The following is a 22281-nucleotide window of genomic DNA, read 5'->3' on the forward strand; positions in this document are numbered from 1 at the left end:
TTTGCTAGAGTGTGAGATGAGTGCAACTGTGGGATAGTTGGAGCTTTCTTCAGCATTTCCTTTCTTTGGGATTGGAATGAAAACTGACCTTTTCCAGTCCTGTGACCACTGCTGAGTTTTCCAAATTTGCTGACTAATGTTAGCAAATCAGTAAAGGAAATCAGTCCTGAATATTCATTGGAAGGACTGATGCTGAAGTTGAAGTTCTAATACTTTGTCCACCTGATGCAAAGAACTGACTCATCTGAAAAGACCCTGATGGTGGGAAAGATTGAAGGCAGGAGGAGAAGGGGACAACAGAGGATGAGATGGTTGGATGGCATACTGACTCAAAGGACATGAGTTTGAGCAGGCTCCAGGAGTTAGTGATAGACAGAGAAGCCTGGAGTGCTACAGTCCATGAGGTCGCAAAGAGTCAGACATGACTGAACAACTGAACTAAACTAAGTCAGCAACTAAACTAAACTCAACCAAACCAGGTCAGCAACTAAGCAGTGATAGAAATGCCTACTCCCTATTTCACTTATTTTCCAAAGAGACTGTTTGGAAATTAGAAAAACAAAGTTAGGTAATCAGGGTCTATGGTCTATTTTTACTTTCCTTTAAATTTCATCCATTTTAAATCCAAGCAACTACTAACCTATGCCAACAAATGAATGTGGAGCGGGGAAAAAAACTATTATCTCACAAGCTGAACTACAACAGAACTATGATTTAACACAACCCTTTTCTCAAAATTAATCCCATACACATACACAAACAACACATATATATAATCTCAAAATTAATCCCATTTAAAATGCATTTCTCCTTGACAAAAGTGATGGGAAAATTGACAGAGCTTGCATTGACAAGTTCTGTCAAGTCCCACTAATAGACCAGGAAACTTGGACTCTCTGAAAGATTGTAATTTAGGTCTCTTTTAACTATGTTGACTGTTTTTTTCCTTTCATCGTTAACTTCACACTTTCTTACAATAAGATCTTTAAAATAAATATATTTTTAAATTATAATATTCATGTTTGACCATTTGTAAAAACTGCCTAATATCCCATTAATATAAACTTATTTTGAAATAATAAAATAGACTGATCAATGCTACTATTTACTAGAACAATGACAAAGAGACTGGAAGGGGGAAAAGACTAGCACACTGCATTCTCATTTTACCAATAAAATCAAAGTTTACCAGAAACATCATATATTTGATAATTCAGATCTTCTGGCCCCAAAATCATTCCATCAGTTGATTCTTCAATGCCTGTAATATTTCTTGTGGTTTCACAAGATGAATACATTACTTCATATTCCTTACACATATCATCTGCAAGTTCTCTATTACCTGTATTAAAAAAAACATACTGAAAGTAAATAGTAATTCTTTAAAATCCTATCTTTAGGTACTCCGGGCACTTGTCTTCTATAACAAGATTTCAAAGAATTCTATCAAATGGGAAAATGTCCGTATGGCTTTAAGTAAGAACTGTCTTCAATAGGACGTAAGCTTGACCATTACAAATAAGCTAAAATGATTAACAACTGGGGCTTCCCTGGTGGTCCAGTGGTTAATACTCTGTACTCCCAATGCAGGGGGCCCAGGTTCAATCCCTGGTCAATGAACTAAATCCCACATGCTGAAACTAAAGACCCCATATGTGGCAACTAAGACCCAGTGCAGCCAAATAAAGTCAAAAAAAAAAAAGGGATTAAAAATAGCGTAAGGACTTCCCTGGTGGTCCAGTGGTTAAGAACCTGCCTGCCAATGCAGGGGACATGGGTTCGATCCCTGGTCCAAAAAGATCCCACACGGGATCCCACATCCCACTTGCCTTAAATACTGAAACCTGCACACTCTAGAGCCCACATGCAGCCAAATAAATAAATAAATTTAAAAAAACAGCCCAAACTTACACAGTACTATCTATTATATGACAGCTTCACATACATTATTTACTTAATTCTCAGAAAATTCAATGCCAAACTATTACTGCCAATGTTTTACAGATGAAGGCAACAGGCATGGAAAGGTTAAATCATCTGCCCAAGATCAGACAGTGAGTAAACAGCCCTGTCAATGATGGTAGATCAAAACTAATTTAAAAATACGATATTATACATGGGTTAAAAACTGAACCCCAAGATACAGCTGCTCTCTGAAATTAGTGACCATCTATTCATACTGGATATAAATGAGAATGGTATACAAACTACATGTTAAACACTTATAAATATATCTTATCAAATAATCAAAGGAGGTACCCCGAAGTTCTATAAACTGGTTGGTCAAATGTTTAGCCAAACTGTGATGCATTCTGATGAAATATTTAGGACTTACCCTCAGGAAGAGATCCTGATGTAGCTGCTGTTTCATGCCAAGAGCTTTCAGTTCCATGAGCTACTGGCGTAGCATCAGTATTTCCCGGAGGTATTTCTTGCCATACTTTGGCATTAGGATTTAAACCAGTTCCTTTAGATGTCACCTGCTAAATAATCATAGGATTCATTTGTAAATTTTAAAAGTTAGTGCATTAAAATTACAAATTTAGATTAAATAAATAATATTTTAAAGTTTTTGGCTCAACTTGAACTATAAACCTTTTAAGCAGATGAACTTGAAATGTTTATATATAAAATTTAGCTACCTGTACAATAAAAACATCTCCATAAAATACTATTAATATAGATATACTGCTTTACCCCAACCTACTTGCAAATATTATAGTTAAAACTATGCACATTATCTTGACCATTTGCATTATCAAGAGCAATTTTTCAGAGTAAATTTTTATTGCCATCTAACTTGTGACAGAGACCTTCAAGTGTGAATGATTCTGTAAGTGGAAACTTTTTTCCAAGTCAAAACCAGCATTCTGCCTTACATCAGAATGCACTATTCCATCTGTCCCTTAAGTATATTCTTAATGTCTAAAACAATTATTTAACATGTTACCATCTAAAGTGATCATTTGCATACATCACCTAATCTCTCTCTCTCTCTCTCACACACACACACAAAGCAGAAATGGATCATGGGGCAAGGGGTGAGAGAGAAGAGTATTCAAGAGGTGGAAGGAGAGGAAGCAGGATGCACAAATACATTTCTCTCATCGCATTCAACCCAACAACAGGGCTGATCCTTCTCAAGTACACTAATGATCCTCCATAGAATTCACTCCTTTTCCAGAAAGTTACTTTTGTCTTCTCAACTGTAGGCCCCTCTCCTGGATGGCAAGTACCAGAAGGTACAGCAAGGAAGCTTTATGACCCGCAGATACTGGGGATTTGATTTTCATAAAAAAATAATTGGCACACACTGAGCCATTTACAGGACACTGTCATAAATTCTGTCTACTTAGAGTTCTTACAACTGACCTTGACTCATGTGGTTTAGGTAGAAGTGTGAAAACAGCCTTTAAGTATTACCAACACCAAAATATAACCAACCAAAGCAGAACTCTGGATAGAAGAATTGAAGAGCCTCAGAGAGAATTGCTGAGAAGACTCAGCTTCTGACAGGCCTAACTATACTTCCTGTAATTATGTACCATGAAATTCCCCCGTACCCTTGAATCTAATAAACTGATTTTTCACTTTGAGTGAGTTCCCATACTTTGCAACTAACATGGCTAACATAACTTGAATGTATGAACCAATGAAACATGGTTTAATTATACTCCACAGCTTGCATGTATTTTTGGATTCCTTTCACATATCAACTGAAATTCAATCTGGAAAAAAGGAGAATGCCCAGACACAATGCCTTTTTCCATGTCAAGGTTCATTTGTATCTTGGGAACAGGGCTGGGCCTTGAAATGTTGGTGTTGGTGGACATTATTTTACCACTGACACTGTTTAGAACTGTATATAAACATCTGGCTTTTAGTCAATTTTATTATTATTTTAAAATTCTCTACAGATAATACACCCCCTTTCTGCATTCACCAGGGCAGTAGCCTCACCACTTAGCCTTTGGAGCAGAAGGGATTGAATGTGATTTGGGAATTTTAAGTATAGCTTAATTTCTGACTGATGGCAGAAAAGAACCATGAAGAGTTTGTGACAGCCTAGCCTTCCTGCCATGGGAACATTTAATTTCGTGTTAAGCATTCCGACAGAAGAAAATTTACTTATTAATACATACTTACCCTCCCCTCCTTTCACTCAATTCTGAAAATACCAATTATGTCCCTACCCTCCAAAATGGCAAATAATAAAGACTATGGTTCTCAGAAAAATAAAACTCTTAAATCTTGATAAATGCAATAAAAGAGTAAAAAATTCATTTCATGAATAAAACCTGTACATGAAAAATATACAGTAGAGAAGCCATGTATCCACTAGAAATACCCTTAACTAATAGAACGGCTGCAGCTTTAGTAAAGCAAAATAGGTAACAACTACAGATGACTACATGCAAGAGTTGAGGCTCTAGAATCACATACTCAAAACCCAGCACTAACATTAACGACTGTGTGATTGTGGGGAAAGTTCCTAACTCAATTTTCTCAACCATGCATTGAGGTAAGAATTCCTTAGAGACTTCTTTGGTGGTCCAATGGTTAAGAATCCACCATGCAATGTAGGGAACAGGGGTTCGATCCCTGATGGGGGAACTGGGATCCCACATGCCATGGGGCAACTAAGCCTCGGGCCACAACCTGAGAGCCCACAAGCCGCAGCTAGAGTGTGAGCGCTGCCGTGGAAGACCTCGCGTGGCGCAGCTGAGACCCAATGCAGCCGAACAAAGAGGGCTGCCTAAAGACAAAGAAGAGTTCCTTAAGAGCTGAATATTAACAATGAAAAGCAACTGATATGTATAAATACTCCATATTCTTTTTTACGAAGCATGTTGATTTTGAATAAAAGTAATTTGGCTGTCTCACCCTCAAAAGAATACTACGCAAACACTAATGCATTAATCAAAATAACTGTGAGGTATGTTCAAAGTTAACTATTTACATAAATGTAAATTATTATGTCATAGAAAATTAGCTTTAAAGAAGCAAATACAAATCACAAGGAGAATGGTTGACTACAGAATAATACAAAACTGCAACAACAACAACAAAATGAAAATAAAGACTAGGAAAATAAAATTCTAAAAAAACCTCACAAATGCACACAAATAGGAAAATAAAGGACCATTTGATGCTTATTAGATTAGCAAAGCACTTAAAAATAATTCCTACCTTGGCATAAAATTTCCAAACTCATTATTTTACTGACGACTATAAAATGGTGCAACTTAGCTTCCCACATCCTATTATTATTTATAAGAGCCAAGAAATGCAAATAACTCAAAGTCAAACAAAGGAGCAAAACAGGAAATTAAAACACACTCACTAGATAAAGTGAGTTACACAACCACTCAAAGTTATAAAGAGGGAATCCCCTGGCAGTCTAGTGGTTAGAACTTGGCACATTTCGTTCAGTGCCAGGGCCGAGGTTCAGTCCCTGGTCAGGGAACTGACATCCCCCAAGCCATGTGGTGAAGTCAAAAAAAAACCCCACAGAGCTTCCCTGGTGGTTCAGTGGTAAAGAATCTGCCTGCCAAGGCAGGAGACACAGGTTTGACTCCTGATCTGGGAAGATCCCATGCTGAGGAGCAACTAAGCCCAAGGGCCACAACTACTGCTGCAATTACTGAGCCCACAAGCCCTGAAGCCAGTGCTCTGCAACAAGACAAGCACTGCAATGCAAAGCCAGGGCACTGCAGCTAGAGACTAGCTCCCTCTTACACAACTAAAGTCTGCACAGCAATGAAAACTCAAGAACAGTCAAAAATAAATAAAACAAACAATAAATAAAAAACACCTCAACAAAGCTGTAAAGATACACTACCACATTTATTAAATCTAAAGGGGGGTATTAATACAACACAAAAATTTGCTATCTATTAAACCATGACACATCAAATATTGTATTGATAAATTGTGAAAAATATCAAAATGGAAAGTGATTTCACACAATGGCATAGAAAAAACATCTCCACCACAGTAACAAAAGCAAACACGTTAAGCAATTCTCTGGGCCAGGTGCTATACTGAACACATCTATGAACTCACTGACTTCTTAAGACAATCTGTAAGTACTGATATTTCCCTCTTACATGTTATCCTATTATATGAGAAATAATATATCCAACTAAAGATACACAGAGATTAAGTATGGAGTCTGTATTAACCTACAATGATTACAAGTCACAGATTATTACAGTTGTAAAAAATCACATAAACATGTGGACATGGACTAGGAGAAAACACGCTCTGCTATAAAACCTAGATCAGGGATATTTTTCCTCCATAAAGCATTTCATTAATAAATTATTCATGGGACTTCTCTGGTGGTTAAGGCTCTGCGCTCCTAGTGCAGGGGCCTGAGTTCAATCCCTGGTTGGGGAACTAGACTCTACATGCCACAACTAAAGACCCCACATGCTGCAATGAGGATCAAAGATCCCAAGTGCCTCAACTAAGACCTGGAGCAAATAAAAAATTAAAAATTAAAAAAAAAAATCAAAGCATTCACTAAAATGTTGCCTTGTTGATATCTGACAGCAAACAACAAAATTCTGTAAAGCAATTATTCTTCAATTAAAAAATAATTTTTAAAAAAATGCTGCCTTAAGTCTAAGTCATAAAAAATATGAAACTGAAAAAGATTTATTACATCCATTAAGGACTTTTCAAATCAGAGCATAAATGTCAATGGGGAATCCTCTGCTAGTACATTATCATCAAAGATAATTTTGTGCCCTTTGTGCCTGCATATGTGTAACATATACTCAATGTTTATTTAAATTTCTCTAAATTTTGACCAATTATCTTTGACCATTATTCTTTCTTTGCATTTCAGACGTTTCTTCTGGATCATTTTCCTTCTTCCCCAAGAACATCATTCAGAACTTTTTTTTTTTAGTAAATTCTCCAGTTGTGGTTTCTCAAAAAATACCTTTATTTCTATGTTCTACTTTTGCTGTATACAGAAATCTCTCTAGGCACATAATTCCTCTTCAGCACATTAAAGACTAGGGATCGAACCCAGGGCCCCTGTATTGGGAGCACGGAGTCTTAGCCACTGCCCCACTGCCTTCTATGTGGACTAGTGACAGAATTCAGTCACTAGTCTAGCTGTCATTCCTAATCTCTCTTTCAACTCTGGTGCTTAACCCTTGTCAATGGTGTTTTGCAATCATAAGCCTAAGTGTGTAATTCTTTATTATTCTACTTGGAGTTCACTGAACTCTTTGAAATCTGATGCATCTTTCATCAATTCTGTAAAACGTTCAGTCATTTACCTCTTCAAATTTGCTCTCCACCAACTTCTCTATTACTTCCCTGGAATGCCAAGAAAATGTTCTATACCTTCTGACCCTGTATCCCACCTCTCTTTGTATCAATTTTTCTTTCTTAGTTTCCACATCTTTGTCTTCCTGAGAGATTATATTCTGAGCAATTTGAGACCTTGCTTCCAGTTCATCAATTCTCTCTTCAGTCGTTTCTAAGATGCATCCAACTTGTACAGTCAGTCTCTAAGTTCTTTCTACATTTTCATTTCAGAAGTTCCTTTTGGTTCTTTCCTCAAATCTATCCGATCAATGTTTTGTTTTTTGATCATCCTTTCAGTGTGTGTGTGCACTCAGTTGTTCAGTCGTGTCCAATTCTTTGCAATCCCATGGACTGTAGCTATCTCCTCTGTCCATGGAGTCTTCCGGACAAGAATGATGGAGTGGGTGGCCATCTTCTCCTCCAATCCTTTCAGTACCTTCCTTCTTCTTCTGGCCATCCCACCACAACCAGATTGAACAGGGCCTGCTGCAGTGAAAGCTCAGAGTCCTAATCACTGGACCACCAGGGAATTTCCAGTAGCTTCCTTCTTTTAAACATTCTAATTATATAGCCTGTATCTGATAATTCCAGTATGTGTAATATCCAAAATCAAAGGGTTTGAGTTTCTGCTGAGATCTGTATTTTTTAATGCTAAACCATGTTCATTAAGACTTATGTGTTTTATGATTTTGTTCCGCACACTCGTTTTCCTTGAAACTTTATTTGTGGGAATTTTAAAGGTTGTTTAAAATGTGCTCTTCAGGAGAGGATTTGCTTTCTTTCTGTTGGATGACTACACAGTAAGACTATCAATCTGGTATCACTTAAATTTTTCTTTAAAATCTATCTATCTGGCTGTGCTGGGTCTTAGTTGTGCCAAGTGGAAGCTAGTCATCTGACCAGGAATCAAACCCAAGGCCCCTATATTGGGATCATGGAGTCTTAGCCACTGGACCACAGGGGGAGTTCCCATGACTTAAAGTTTTCAATATGGGTTTTTAGAGAACAACAAGTAGTGGGAATTTCAGCCCCACCTTGCATCAAAGAGAATTTGTAGTTAATATAAGACCCCTCTTTCCACCAACCCAGAGCCAAGACTAAAGCTGACCAGTTCTCTTTTTCTCTGATAAAGCTTTTTTCCCTTAGTGTGCTGTGTGCTTCAGTGAAAGATCCTGTGTGGCGCAGGTAAGACCCAATACAGCCAAACAAACTGGAAATAGCAATGCACACCAGTATTCTTGCCCGGAGAAGTCCATAGACGAGCCTGGTGGGCTACAGTCCATGGGATTGCAGAGTCAGACACAACTAAGCACGCATGTCAGCATAACACAACCATGCCTGCAAGCTTGGGGTAGACAGGGTCAGATATAATTAAGTTTGAAGTTTCAGGGCTTCCCAGGTGGCGCTAGAGGTAAAGAATCCATTTGCCAATGCAAGAGACTTGAGTTCATTCCCTAGTCCAGGAAGGTCCCACAAGCCAAGGGGCAACTAAACCCATGCCCCACAACTAGTGAGCCCATGCTCTAGAGCCTGCAGGCCGCAACTGCCAAAGCCACTGCGATGAGAAGCCCTCACACCACAGCAAATAACAGGCCCCACTCACCGCAACTAGAAAAAGCCTGTGTACAGCAACCAAGTCTCAGAACAGCCAAAAATAAATCTAAAAAAAAAAAAAACAAACAAAAAAAACAAAAAAAAAAACAGAGAGAAGAAGAAAGTACTAATATTGGTACTTTACAGCAAAACTGAAGAGAAATTCCAACAACTAAAAGTCAACTATGGTATAACAGACAAAAATTAACTTTACTCTGCCACCTGGTAATTATGCAGTTACTGATCTCAACTTCTTTGTTTTAAAAAATGTACCAAAACTCCTTACAGTTTTTACAAACCTTGGACACCTAACTTTGTCTTGGTCACTACTTCTCTTTCTCTCGTTATTTGTACATACTTCTAATTTGTTACCACTGTAATAGTTTATTGTTTTTTACGGCAAGGCAGTGGACTCAATCAAAAAAGGTAGAAGCTGGGTCACCCTCTACTATTTCAGCTATCAAAATAAACCAGGCTGAGAGTAGACCTTCAACTGTCTATCTGAATGGAATAGTAGACACACAGGTGCAAAAAAAGAAATTAATGTTTAGACACTGTATTTACCCTTCTGATGTGATAGAAAATCAGAGTTGATACAATCTTCCTTTTTCTCATATGCCTGTTTAAAACAGAATTGGAGTGCTTCTTGGCTTATGATTTCAGGGCTGACAAAGGCTTTCACAATAAACATCAACACCGATAACAAAATGTCAAACCTAGCAAGGGAGCAAAAGGATCTTTGAAGTAGCACCAAAGATAAATAACCAAAGCAACATCTTGGCTTAGAGATGTTAATTGACAACTGTTTCATATCATAATTAGCTCAGGGAAAAGAACAATCAATTTCCTTACAGTACCACCAGCTAGCCCCAACAGGCCAGGTACACAGATAATTTTTAAAAACCTCTATGGAGGGCTTCCCTTGTGGCTCAGTGGTAAAGAATCCGCCTACCAACGCAGGAGACACTGGTTCGATCCCTGATCTGGGAAGATCCCACGTGTCACAGAGCAACTAAGCCTATGTGCCACAACTACTGAGCCTGTGCTCTAGATTTCGAGAGGCACAACGACCGAGCCCGTGTGCCGCAGCTCCTGAGGTCCGAGCGCCCTAGAGTCTGTGCTCTGCAACAAGAGGAGCACCGCAAGGAGAATAAGTGCCCCGCAGCTAGAGAAAAGCCCGCACAGCAACAAAGGTCCAGCACAGCCATAAACAGATAAGCAAACAAGTAAACAAAAACTATATTCAAAACAATTCCATGAAACCTTCCTGACAGTTAAGACTGAACACTTCTTCCACGGCAGGCAGTATAGGTTCAATCTCTGGCTCAGGAACTAAGATCCCACATGCCTTGTAGCAGGGCCAAAACAAAGAAACAAGATCTCTAATTCCCTGGTAGCCCAGGAGTTGGAACTCTGTGCTTCCCCTGCAAGGAGCACAGGTTCAACGCCTAGTCTCACCAGTTGAATGGTGTGGCAAAACAAAAACAAAAACAAACAACAAAATACACCTCTAGGTAGGAATTTTATTTTTATTTTTCTTTAGGTAGCAATTTTAGAAAGCAAGTCATCTTTACATTTGCCCCTATGCAGAATCCGAACAGTGCATGCTTATTAGTATTCAGAATCCACCCTGGATAAATTAGACGGCAAAGTAAATAAAAGGTAGTGTCCCTGTCACTGGAAAGGCTGAAAAATTAGATGCAAAGGTAATCTCACTCAAAATAATGTTGCTGAAGTGGCTTGATAAGGAAATCACTATCCATGCCACCATCAAGTGGTAAATGCCAAAAGTCAAATCCATTACAACTTTTATTATTACCAATATCAATGTTACTTCTCCACCAGAAACTCAACCTTGCAACTATTAACTCTACTTAAAGCTGACCACCTCTACTGCCACTCCTGACTACAAAATGGAAGTTAAGAATAGAAACCTCATTTCCCTACACTATATATATTTTCAAGTAGAAGACACCTGTAGGTGTGGTCTAACTAGCAGCTCTTAGTAACATGCCTGCATCCATCTAGGTATAAGGGAATCCTGGAATTTGAGTTTTGACTAGTACATTCACTGGAGAGGCCTAACTCATTATGTAGGCATTTCTGCAAGTATAGAAAGCTATTCAAGAACTGGGAGACCCCAAATATGACAGAGAGATTAAGACTAATATTTAACATACAAGATATTAATATATTGTCCCATATATACTTATTTATAAATAAATACACAATATTGGAGAACTATGATTTTAAAAACTTACCTTCTACTTACTGATGAGATGTACTAGTTTATTAAGCATTTAATAATCACTCAAAATAATTAACTAGATGCCTTTCAGCAATATACTACCCATAAATCTGATGTCTCCCTTGCTAATGGTGCCAAGAATAACCAAAGTGTGAGGCCTATGGCATATAAACAGCAGTACACCTGGGCATATGTATATTTTTCACCAGCCTAGTTTAACAGTACACTCGAAAAGCCATTAATGTATACAAGAAGACATATACAAGAATGTATATTGCAACACTGATCCCATTAGTGAAAGACTGAAAACCACCTAAATGTCCATCTCTAGACAAACGGTTAAATAAAACGCAATATATTTCATAACACAGAATACTATAAGAAAAAAAAAAAGGCAGGTCTACATACACCAATGTGAAAAGTCTTCAAGGCATATTGTTCCATGAAAAAATTCAACTTGCAAAACAAGCATTTTTAAATTTATATTAACAAACACATAAAATCATTGTACAGATAAGCATATTAGTATGTAAAAACAGAAAAGGTCTGGAAGGTTACTATTAACTGAAAACTAGTAAAAGATCTGCCAAACACAGAAGATGTACTAAAACAAGTGGGAATAATCAATCACAATATGTGAATTTTAGGGATTTCCCTGGTGGTCCACTGGTTAGGCCTGTGTGCTTCCACTGCAGGGGCGCAGGTTTGATCCCTGGTTGGGGATCCTGCATGCCACGCAGCACATTAAAAAAAAAAAATCCGCAACACCTATGTAAAGCAATCTGTCAATACTGATGTCAAAAACTTTTAAAAAATATGAGCTACCACAGTAAATGTTAGTCTAAGAGCTTCACACACAAGAATGTTCTTTATAGAATTACTCAACATAAAGAAAATTTGGAAACTGACAATGTCCATCAAAAGAACAAGTTGATGTGTCTTTCTATAACAAATAATCTTTAAAATGACACAATAATGAATCTGACAAGTCCATTTAACAAGAACAAAGACTTACTTTTCCATTTAAATTCTAGATAACCACCTTTGACTCATCTTTTGACTAAGGTTTAACAAAGAACTCCATAAAAATCCTTATCTCTCCCACAGAACTAGAAATAAGCCCATGAGGCTACATGGTTATATAAAACATCTATTAAAGGAGGTAAATTATCTAAGTGCATGCTGAAACTATCTGCCAACATACACATATGTAGCACATAAGCACACACATACTCACAAACCACCACAAAAATATTCAAATTGTCAGTTTGTAAAGTAACAGATCAACACCTCTATTTCTAAGCAATACATGTCATTACTGAATAAGCCAAAAGCAGTCTTCATCACTGACCTATTTTATGCTAGTTCCTATCTAGGGAAAGATACAAATGAAAGGAAAAAGGGAAACATCAATTTCTTGGCAAAACGATACCCTCCGGTCAGAAGACAGCAGTTTTAAGGTAGGAGAACCAAGAGTTAGGAAAAAATCACCATAAATATGGCAAAACCATCTCTGTGGTCATACACAGATTTGACCACATATGTTTGGTCAAAACATAGATTTGTTTTACTTACCTATTTACTATCAGAAACAGAAATCCCATGCCACTTAACCCTACAAATGCTGAAAAACAGAAATAAAGTAAATAGAATGATTAAACTTATTTGCCTCATGGCAGATCAATCACCTAGGTTTAATTTTTACATCTCCAGTATTAAGAGGACCACAAAACTACAACTACATTTAAAAAAGAGAGAGAAGTCCAGCAGTTTCAAGTCTGTGCTTCCACAGCTAGGTGGATGGGTTCAATCACTAATCGGGGAACTAAGATCCTACAAGCTGCACAGGTGACCAAAAAAAAAAAAAAAACCACAAAACAAACATCTGTCATTTCATCCAGCATAAAACTTCAAAGTCCTATTAGAATAAGTTTAGGGCATTTTATAAAAAATAAAAATGAAAACTGGGAAATTTTCACCCTTCTCACAAGGAAGGATAGTTACTATTTATGAGACACTGAATTCATCTTCATAACAACTACATTAAATTTTCCCATCTACATTTTTCAGATACAGAAAAACTTTACCTAACTGTAATATACCCAGCGTTATATAGCTAATAAAGACAGAGCCAGAATTTGAACCTAGGCTGTCAGGAGAGTGCCACTACACTGCAGCGGCTCTTTGCCACTATACTATAGTGCCTCAGAGAAAACTTTAAGACAAACAGTTACACTATTTAAGGAATATTGCGCGTCTCCTTACCAAGCCAAACAGACCCTGGCCCAAAGGCAAGTTAAGAGTGGGTAACAACACAGAAGAAATGGATACAGAAAAAGAACTACCAGATAAGAACTAGAGTACTCAGGGCAGAAGTCAATTGAGCTCTGCAGTGATTTCTATCTTAGGGCCACGGTGCAACTAACTTCCAGCTAGAAAAAAAAGAAAAATGGTAGTCTGTGCAATAAAATTTACCCCTTATAACAAAGCACTTATCCTAACTTGAGTTATTTCGTCTGCAAGCTCCACAATGGCAGTGACCTCACCTACGGTTTACTCTTCTCTAGCACCCTGAACAGGAGATCGACAATAAAATTTATATGCTATATGCGAGTTTCTTAAACTGTAGTGCTCATATAAGAATCATCTAGGGATCTTGAGAAAAAGGAAGATTCTGATTCAGCAGTTCAGAGATAGGGCAGAGAGTTTGTATTCTAACAAGTCCTGGGTAAAGAAGTTTGCTGAGGCTCACACACTTTCCAGCAAGGGAACTGGACCACCCTAAGTCATATGCCAAGTTGTCAAAATTCAGGATTCACTTATTCCACACCCAGAAAAAAACCTTAAGTTTATTCATCAATAAAGCGATAACTGCTGGTCCTCCACTATCAGAGGAAAAGGTAAGTTCCCTAAATTCTCACTACTTCAGTCAGATGACAGATGATGATTGCTTTAGATAAAAAAAAAAATGAGGCTGTCATAGATTACCAGCTTAATTTTTGGAGTCATGGATTGCTCTAATATATAATCAAACAGACTACTTACAGAAAGTTCTACTGAGATTAATGTACCACTTTATTGTTAAAGATTAGGAACCCAACTGATAAGTATTTAGCATTTAAATAGTCATCAAAATAAAGAAGGCAATGCCAAAGAATGTTCAAACTACCACACAATTGCACTCATCTCACATGCTAGCAAAGTAATGCTCAAAATTCTCCAAGCAAGGCTTCAACAGTATGTAAACCAAAAACTTCCAGATGTTCAAGCTGGATTTATGAAAGGCAGAGAAACCAAAGATCAAATTGCCAGCATCCTCTGGTTCATAGAAAAAGCAAGAGAATTCCAGAAAAGTATCTACTTCTGCTTCGATGATTATACTAAAGCCTTTGATTGTGTGGATCACATAAACTGTGGAAAATTCTTCAAGAGATGGGAATACTTGACCACCTGACCTGCCTCCTGAGAAATCTGTATGCAGGTCACGAAGCAACAGTTAGACCCAGACATGGAATAATGGACTGGTTCCAAATTGGGAAAGGAGTACGTCAAGGCTGCACACCGTCACTCTGCTTATATAACTTATATGCAGAGTACATCATGAGAAATGCTGGACTGGATGAAGCACAAGCTGGAATCAAGACTGCTAGGAGAAACACCAATAACCTCAGATAGGCAGATGACACTACTCTTATGGCAGAAAGCAAAGAGGAACTAAAGAGCCTCTTGATGAAAGTGAAAGAGGAGAATGAAAAAGCTGGCTTAAAACTCAACATTCAAAAAATGAAGATCATGGCATCTGGTCCCATCACTTCATGGCAAATAGATGGGGAAACAATGGAAACAGTGACAGACTGTTTTCTTGGACTCCAAAATCACTGCAGATGGTCACTGCTGCCATGAAATTAAAAGACGCTTCTTACTCCTTGGAAGAAAACCTACGACTAACCTAGACAGCATATTAAATAAAGCAGACACATTACTTTGCCAACAAAGGTCCCCCTAGTCAAAGTTATGGTTTTTCCAGTAGTCATGTATGGATGTGAGAGTTGGACTATAAAGAAGGCTGAGTGCCAAAGAACTGATGCTTTTGAACTGTGATGCTAGAGAAGACTCTTGAGAGTCCCTTGAACTGCAAGGAGATCAAACCGGTCAATCCTAAAGGAAATCAGTCCTGAATATTCACTGGAAGGACTGATGCTGAAGCTGAAACTCCAATACTTTGTCTACCTGATGTGAACAGCTAACTCACTAGAAAAGACCCTGATGCTGGGAAAGATCGAAGGCAGGAGAAGGGAGAGATGACAGAAGACGAGATGATTGGATGGCATCACCGACTCAATGGACATGAGTTTGAGCAAGCTCCAGGAGATGGCGAAGGACAGGGAAGCCTGGCATGCTGCAGTCCATGGGTTTGCAAAGAGTCAGACATAACTGAGCAACTGAACCACAAAAAAATACCAAGTCATTTTACTTCAAATTGGTCATCTTAAAAAGCCAACAGCTAATTATACAAATGAGCTCAAAAAAACCTCAAAACTCAAATATCAAAATAATCCTTTATGAAAAAGGATAACTTTTAATTTCTAGTGTGTACAATCAAGTCAGTAAACCATTTGTTATGGAAACTGAAATGAGACTTCTCTTTCATAAGTAATGTGAAAGAAAACTCACATATATTTATTGTGTACCAGACACTAAGTGCTTTACATTGACTGTCAATCCTCTTAACAACTCTTTGAGATAGATAAGAAGTACAATATTATCTCATACTTGAACATTATCCTGAATTTACAGATAAGAAAACTGAGAAACATGTGTTAAACAGCCTGAACAAGGTCCACTAGAAAGATGTCTAACCTGAGCAGGCAGCCTGGCCCCAGAGTCCATGTTCTTAACCATTCTTTCATGCAATCTTTCATATAACTGTATCTTATCATTATTACCCAGCCACTGCCCTCCTATTTTTTTCCTTCCTCCAACTCAAAAAAATAGAATAACCCTATTTCCCTTAGCTAGCTCAACTGTAATTCTCAATGCCTTCAACAACAAATACTTTGATATCAACTTAGTACACTATCTTGCCTTTTTAATGATATGGGGAAAAAACTTGCCAACAAGCACAAAGTGAGCCTCTAATCTCTTCTGAAAAAAAATATCATACAAACCAGGACATTTTTGAGAATAAAATGGGACAGCTGTTCCAGAAAACAGGTGTACACAATGACTGGTCAGGTCAAAACGGGAGGTATGGCCAATTTTACTTCTTTTGTAGTTTGTTTATCCAGTGGTATGAAAATACTGCCCAACTCTACACTATATAAACCCTGGGTTACTTCTGACTTTTCCATCCTGACACAGAAAATACTCTTCTCTTTCCTCAATAATATATAAACCAAACAAAACTTAATTCCACATCCTTGGCTCTCTGCCTATGCTCATACCATATTCCTAGTAATATTCATCTAAAGTATTCCTCTGTCTTTAATTTAGAGCCAGTCATCAATATATATAGAGAGATTTTCTAAACTAAAAATTGGTTCAAATGTTTTGACAAGGCAATAGACAAGACAGGAAGCATGAGTATGTGATATTCAAATTTCCTTTCCTTACATTTACTTACACTTACACATTAGAAGGGTTTCCCTGGTGGCTCAGATAGTAAATAATCTGCCTGCAGTGCAGACCTGAGTTCAATCCCTGGGTCAGGAAGATCCCCTGGAGAAGGGAAAGGCAACCCATTCCAGTATTCTTGCCTGGAGAATTCCATGGACAGAGGAGCCTGGTGGGCTGCAGTCCACGGGGTCACAGAGAGTTGGACGCAACTGAGAGACTAACACACTATACACTGGAAAAAAAAATTATTTTTCCAAAAGAGCAAATATAAAGTGTCTATGTGCACTTTATCAATTGTATTTCTTTAAATATTGCACATAAATAAGTCTGTATTTTAGCAGACTGCAGTCTTCATCCTCATTTTTACAGTTTTCTTTGCCCAATTAATAGTATAACCAAAGTATAAAAACTTTAAGGTAATTAACTGCTTTGCCTTACCAAGAATCAGAGCAAATTAGTAACAAGCCTAGGATTAGGTAGAACTCAAAGATATATGTCTCTCTCTTTTTTTTAATATAAAAACACTTATTTTAATTGGAGGCTAATTACTTTACATATTGTAGCGGTCTTGCCATACACTGACATGAATCCGCCACAGATGTACATGCGTTCCCCATCCTGGAACCCCCCTCCCACCTCCCTCCCCATCCCATCCCTCTGGGTCATCCCAGTGCACCAGCCTCGAGCACCCTGTATCATGCATCAAACCTGGACTGGCGATACGTTTCATATATGATAATATGCATGTTTCAATGCCATTCTCCCAAACCATCCCTCCCTCGCCCTCTCCCAGAGTCCAAAAGACTGCTCTTTACATCTGTGTCTCTTTTGCTGTCTCGCATACAGGATTATCATTACCATCTTTCTAAATTCCATGTATATGTGTTAGTATACTGTATTGGTGCTTTTCTTTCTGGCTTACATCACTCTGTATAATAGGCTCCAGTTTCATCCACCTCATTAGAACTGATTCAAATGTATTCTTTTTAATGGCTGAGTAATACTCCACTAAATCAGTGCTATCACACAGCAGTTTTTGCAATAAACAGTGCTACTACTATCATGCAGTTTTAATAAATTTCCCAGAAATATCAAATATATGAAAGTAAAAATTTTAGTCATTTGGAAGGCCATATCCTGGACAATTTTACATAATGACACGCTTGCTGTGATGAGCAAATGATAATGTCTGTCAAGACTTTAGCTAGACTGTATTGCAAACAAGGTCTACTGTATCACATAAACACCACTAACACAACCTAAATAGCAGAAGAATCACTCTCAAACTACAGATAGGAAGCTGCTCAAAAAAAGTCACTTGCCTCAGGTCATAGCTAACATTTGATCCCAGGATTCCAAACCAAAACCCTTGCAAAAAATCATAGTGCAAAAGTTTACAACAGAAACTGGAAACCTCCCTCAAGAATGAACTTTAAAGAAAACACAACTTGAGCAAAACGCAGAATATAGGGATGATAAATTAAAATGCTATAAGCACTATCAGAGCTAGAGTCATTTTTCATTTCACTTAAGAATACTCGAAGTGGAAATTAAAAAATCTTTCTTAAGACTTCCCAATGACAGCTCCACTAGCTTCTCCTTTCCTCTACCTTCTGCTCCTCTGCAATACAGTCGCAGACCCCATCTCTAACCACAGGGTCAAAATCTTTTTTTTTTTTTTAAGCTCCTAGGTATGATGCAGTGATAAAGAATCTGCCTGTCAACGCAGGAGACACAGGTTTGATCCTTGGGTCAGAATGATCCTCTGGAGGAGGAAATGGCAACCCACTCCAGTATTCCTGCCTGAAGAATTCCATGGACAAGAGGAAACTAGCGGGCTACAGTCCATGGGGTCACAAAGAATCAGACACAACTGTGCAATTGAGCACATGAGCACACATGCAAAGACCAAAATTATAGATTTGAAACATTCATGTCTAGTACTTAGGATCATTTCCATCAGCTGGAAAGTAATATGGAGCAGGGAGACAGCCTGGACAAATCCAACCGGATAGAAAACAGTTGAATACCAATACTTCTCATTTCTAGTTTTTCACATGTAATTTGAAGCACCTCGAGGCACTTCTACATCTTTATATTCACTTCTGAGCATGTTATTCCACTTCTCACACTATGAAAATAGAAAATAATTTCTACTTCATTTTCAATCCATTACATCTGAAAGTATTTCTTTGAAAATATCTATCCATTTAAAAATTCTGCATCCAGAATTTTCCAATAAATATTCCAAAATCAAACTGTTCAAAAACTTCTCAGCCATTTACTTATTACTTCCTGGCAATCAGTTCACAATTTGTGTAGACATTTTCTTTTTTTCAGTCATTTTTGAAAAAGCATTTTCAGTCGGTTATATCTAATAACTTTTTATAAATACAAACCTATTTAAGCTATTGGGGAAAAACTGAATACTGCACTGAGGGTAAAAGACACAAAACTATTCACAATTACTGCAATACAAAATTAACAACAATTTTTACTATTAAGGCAAATATGTCACTTATTTCACATTCTAAGGCTAATCTAAAACTTAAAATGTTATCACCTAAAAAAGCAGAAAAATTTACAAGTCAGATAAGTTATTTTTAAAAATTTGAAAGGGACATCCCCTGGTGGTCCAGTGGTTAAGAATCTGCCTGCCAATATAGGGGACACAGGCTCAATCCCTGGTGCAGAAGATTCCACATGCTGCGGAGCAACTAAGCTGGTGCGCCACAACTACTGAGCCTGTGAGTGCTACAGCCCATGCTCAACAGGAGAAAATACCACAATGCAAGTCCATGCACCGTGACTAGAGAGTAGCCCCCACTCATCACAACTACAGAAAGCCTGCACAGCAATGAAGACGCAGAAATAAATAAAATACTTTTAAAAATTGTGTAAGATCTGGGGGAAGGGAGAACAAGGATTTACTGCTTAATGTGTACAGAGTTTCAGTCTTGCAAGATGTAGCTTCTGGATAGGGATGGTGGTAGTGGTTGCACAACAATGTAAACACTTGTAAGTACTTAATACTACTGAACTGTATTAAAATGGTGAAGATGATACATTTTATGTGTACTTGCCATAATTAAAATTATTTTTTAAAAATTATGTGAGAGTATTAAACATCTTTGAGTATTCATTTTTCGGGAAAAACTCAAACAGAGACAGAAATCCAATTAAAACATTGCCAAACAACTAGAGCAGACATAATTGGCTGGAAATATCGGAGGGGGGAAATGATCTGAAAAGTGAATAAAACATTAGCAAACCATAAAAATATGAAAATAACTGCAAACTGTCTCCTCAGTGCTCAAAAATTAAATAACTCAATAATCACCAGAAGAACACTGCACATTGCTGTTTCAAACTTTCGGAATTTTTGTAACCAAGTATGTTGGAGCACCGGAGAAGGCAATGGCACCCCATTCCAGTACTCTTGCCTGGAAAATCCCATGGACAGAGGAGCCTGGTGGGCTACAGTCCATGGGGTCGCTAAGAGTCGGACACGACTGAGAGGCTTCACTTTCACTTTTCACTTTCACGCACTGGAGAAGGAAATGGCAACCCACTCTAGTGTTCTTGCCTGGAGAATCCCAGGGACAGGGGAGTCTGATGGGCTGCTGTCTATGGGGTCGCGCAGAGTCGGACACGACTGAAGCGACTTAGCAGGAGCAGCATGTTGGAGCACGTTTGACAATTTGGTATATTATCCAAAAAGTTTTTACCTCTACCCAAAGACAGACACTGTATGTGTCTACCTCAGAACAGAGGTGAGATAAAAACAATAAATTACTGAAGTCTGTATAGCCCTTTGTCTGCAAGATCAAGTTTTTAAAAAGTTACATCTTAAGTATTATTTAAAATAGGATTCCTTGTCTGCCTATAGATTTCCACTGCAGTAAAGTGCAATTTGAAGAGGCCACGGCAACCCACTCCAGTATTCTTGCTTGGAGAATCCCTATGGACAGAGGAGCCTGTCAGGCTACAGTTCATAGCATCGCAAAGAGTTGGACACGACTGAGCAACTAAGCACAGCACAGCACATACTCCAATTCAGAGTTCTAACTCCAGCTTCAATAAAACTCACTAGCTTCATGATCTTGGGCAAGTTTCTTTAATTTTCCGTGACTTAGTTTATCTCCAAAAGGGAGAAAATAATGCTACCTACCTCACAGGTAGTTTTGAGTTGATGTATATGAATGTATACATGCAGCAAGACTTAAGAGGCCTAACACACAGTAAGCACAATTTATGTGTACACCACTATTATTATAGTATTATCATTAATATCCTGTATCCCACTGATTCCAGTTGTAAAATAATTAAGCTGGGGTCTCTCCAGAAAAATGCATGCAAATAAAAGATTTTGAACACAACTGCAGAGGACTCATCGATCCTATATTAGAGAACTCCTATTCAAAGCAACTTAGTTTGTAGTCAAGTGGTTATTAATCTCCTTGGACCTTTTCAGTAGTCCAATTAACCTATTAATCTCTTCTCAGAATATTTTTAAGTATATGAAAATGCAGAACCACAAAATAAATTATAGTTACCAAAATATTTTAAAATGTCTATTTAGTAATAAATGTGCTTCTTCACTAATAAATTAAACAAGACTTCCTCACATTTAACAAGGAGCAATACACGTAAATATTTCATATCTGCAAAAATTGTAATATGAAAACATTTCTCAGTGCATCCATTTGAAATGTCAATAATTTTTAATTCTTTTCAATCCTATATTTCAATTAGTAGCTAGTGAAAATAAATAGGTAATTATTTTTTTCCCCTCAACCCAAGTTCTGTGTTTAGGGACCCAGATTAGCAACCCTCCGGTCACTGGAAAGTAAGCATAAAAATAAGTTTTGGAATCAGTGACTTGTGTTCTAGAAGTCAGACTTCAGACTTTAGCCCTCACATTATTTACACCTGAATGACCTTGGACATCAAACTTCGGCGCTTTAGTTCCCTCATTTAGAATAATTCCTAAATCATGAGGTTACAGGGACTGAGTATTAGTGAACAAAATGCCAAAAGGCCAGTGTGTTATATTTTACTGACTTTAATACCATGTAATTAGACCCAAATATTTAGTGCCATTGTTAATTTTCAGGAAAACTCATCTGTAAAAACAAAAAAAAAGAAACAACAACAAAAAACTAAAAGCCAGATACTGATTTACAAAGAAAATGATTAAAGAAATATGAGTTATACGTAACATTGAGAGTCATGATCTGGCATCAGAATGACCTGTATCTAAGTCCCAGCTCCACTATTTTAGGTTTACTAAGTTATTTAACCTCTCACCTCAGTTTTCTCATCTGTAGAACACTGCAATGTTGTTTTAGAAATAAGAGAGGTTCAGCTTAAGCTGTCAATAAATGGAGCTATTATTAAGGTTCACGTTTTAACAAAGCCAAAGCAATCAATTTTGAACTCAAAAGTTTGTTTTGGAATTCATCTTGATATAACAAACTTCACAGTCTTTTGCC

The 22281-nt window shown here is 37.6% G+C and overlaps 1 protein-coding gene across 4 annotated transcripts in view; it reads right to left on the reverse strand.

Moving 5' to 3' along the window:
* LARP4 (La ribonucleoprotein 4) overlaps positions 1-22281 on the reverse strand; it is a 65469-nt gene that overhangs the window by 41404 nt on the left and 1784 nt on the right. For 2 of the 4 annotated variants that reach the window (XM_069584358.1, XM_069584359.1), the window contains exons 2-4: positions 12746-12794; positions 2336-2483; positions 1190-1342 (exon numbers count right to left, since the gene is read on the reverse strand). In XM_069584358.1, the coding sequence (XP_069440459.1) occupies positions 1190-1319 (130 nt within the window). In that variant the 5' untranslated portion in view covers positions 1320-1342; positions 2336-2483; positions 12746-12794. The remainder of the gene's footprint in view (positions 1-1189; positions 1343-2335; positions 2484-12745; positions 12795-22281) is intronic. The other 2 variants (XM_069584356.1, XM_069584357.1) reach the window with 2 other exon arrangements.

Source organism: Ovis canadensis, chromosome 3 (genome assembly GCF_042477335.2).
Source record: "Ovis canadensis isolate MfBH-ARS-UI-01 breed Bighorn chromosome 3, ARS-UI_OviCan_v2, whole genome shotgun sequence".
NCBI lineage: Eukaryota > Metazoa > Chordata > Mammalia > Artiodactyla > Bovidae > Ovis > Ovis canadensis.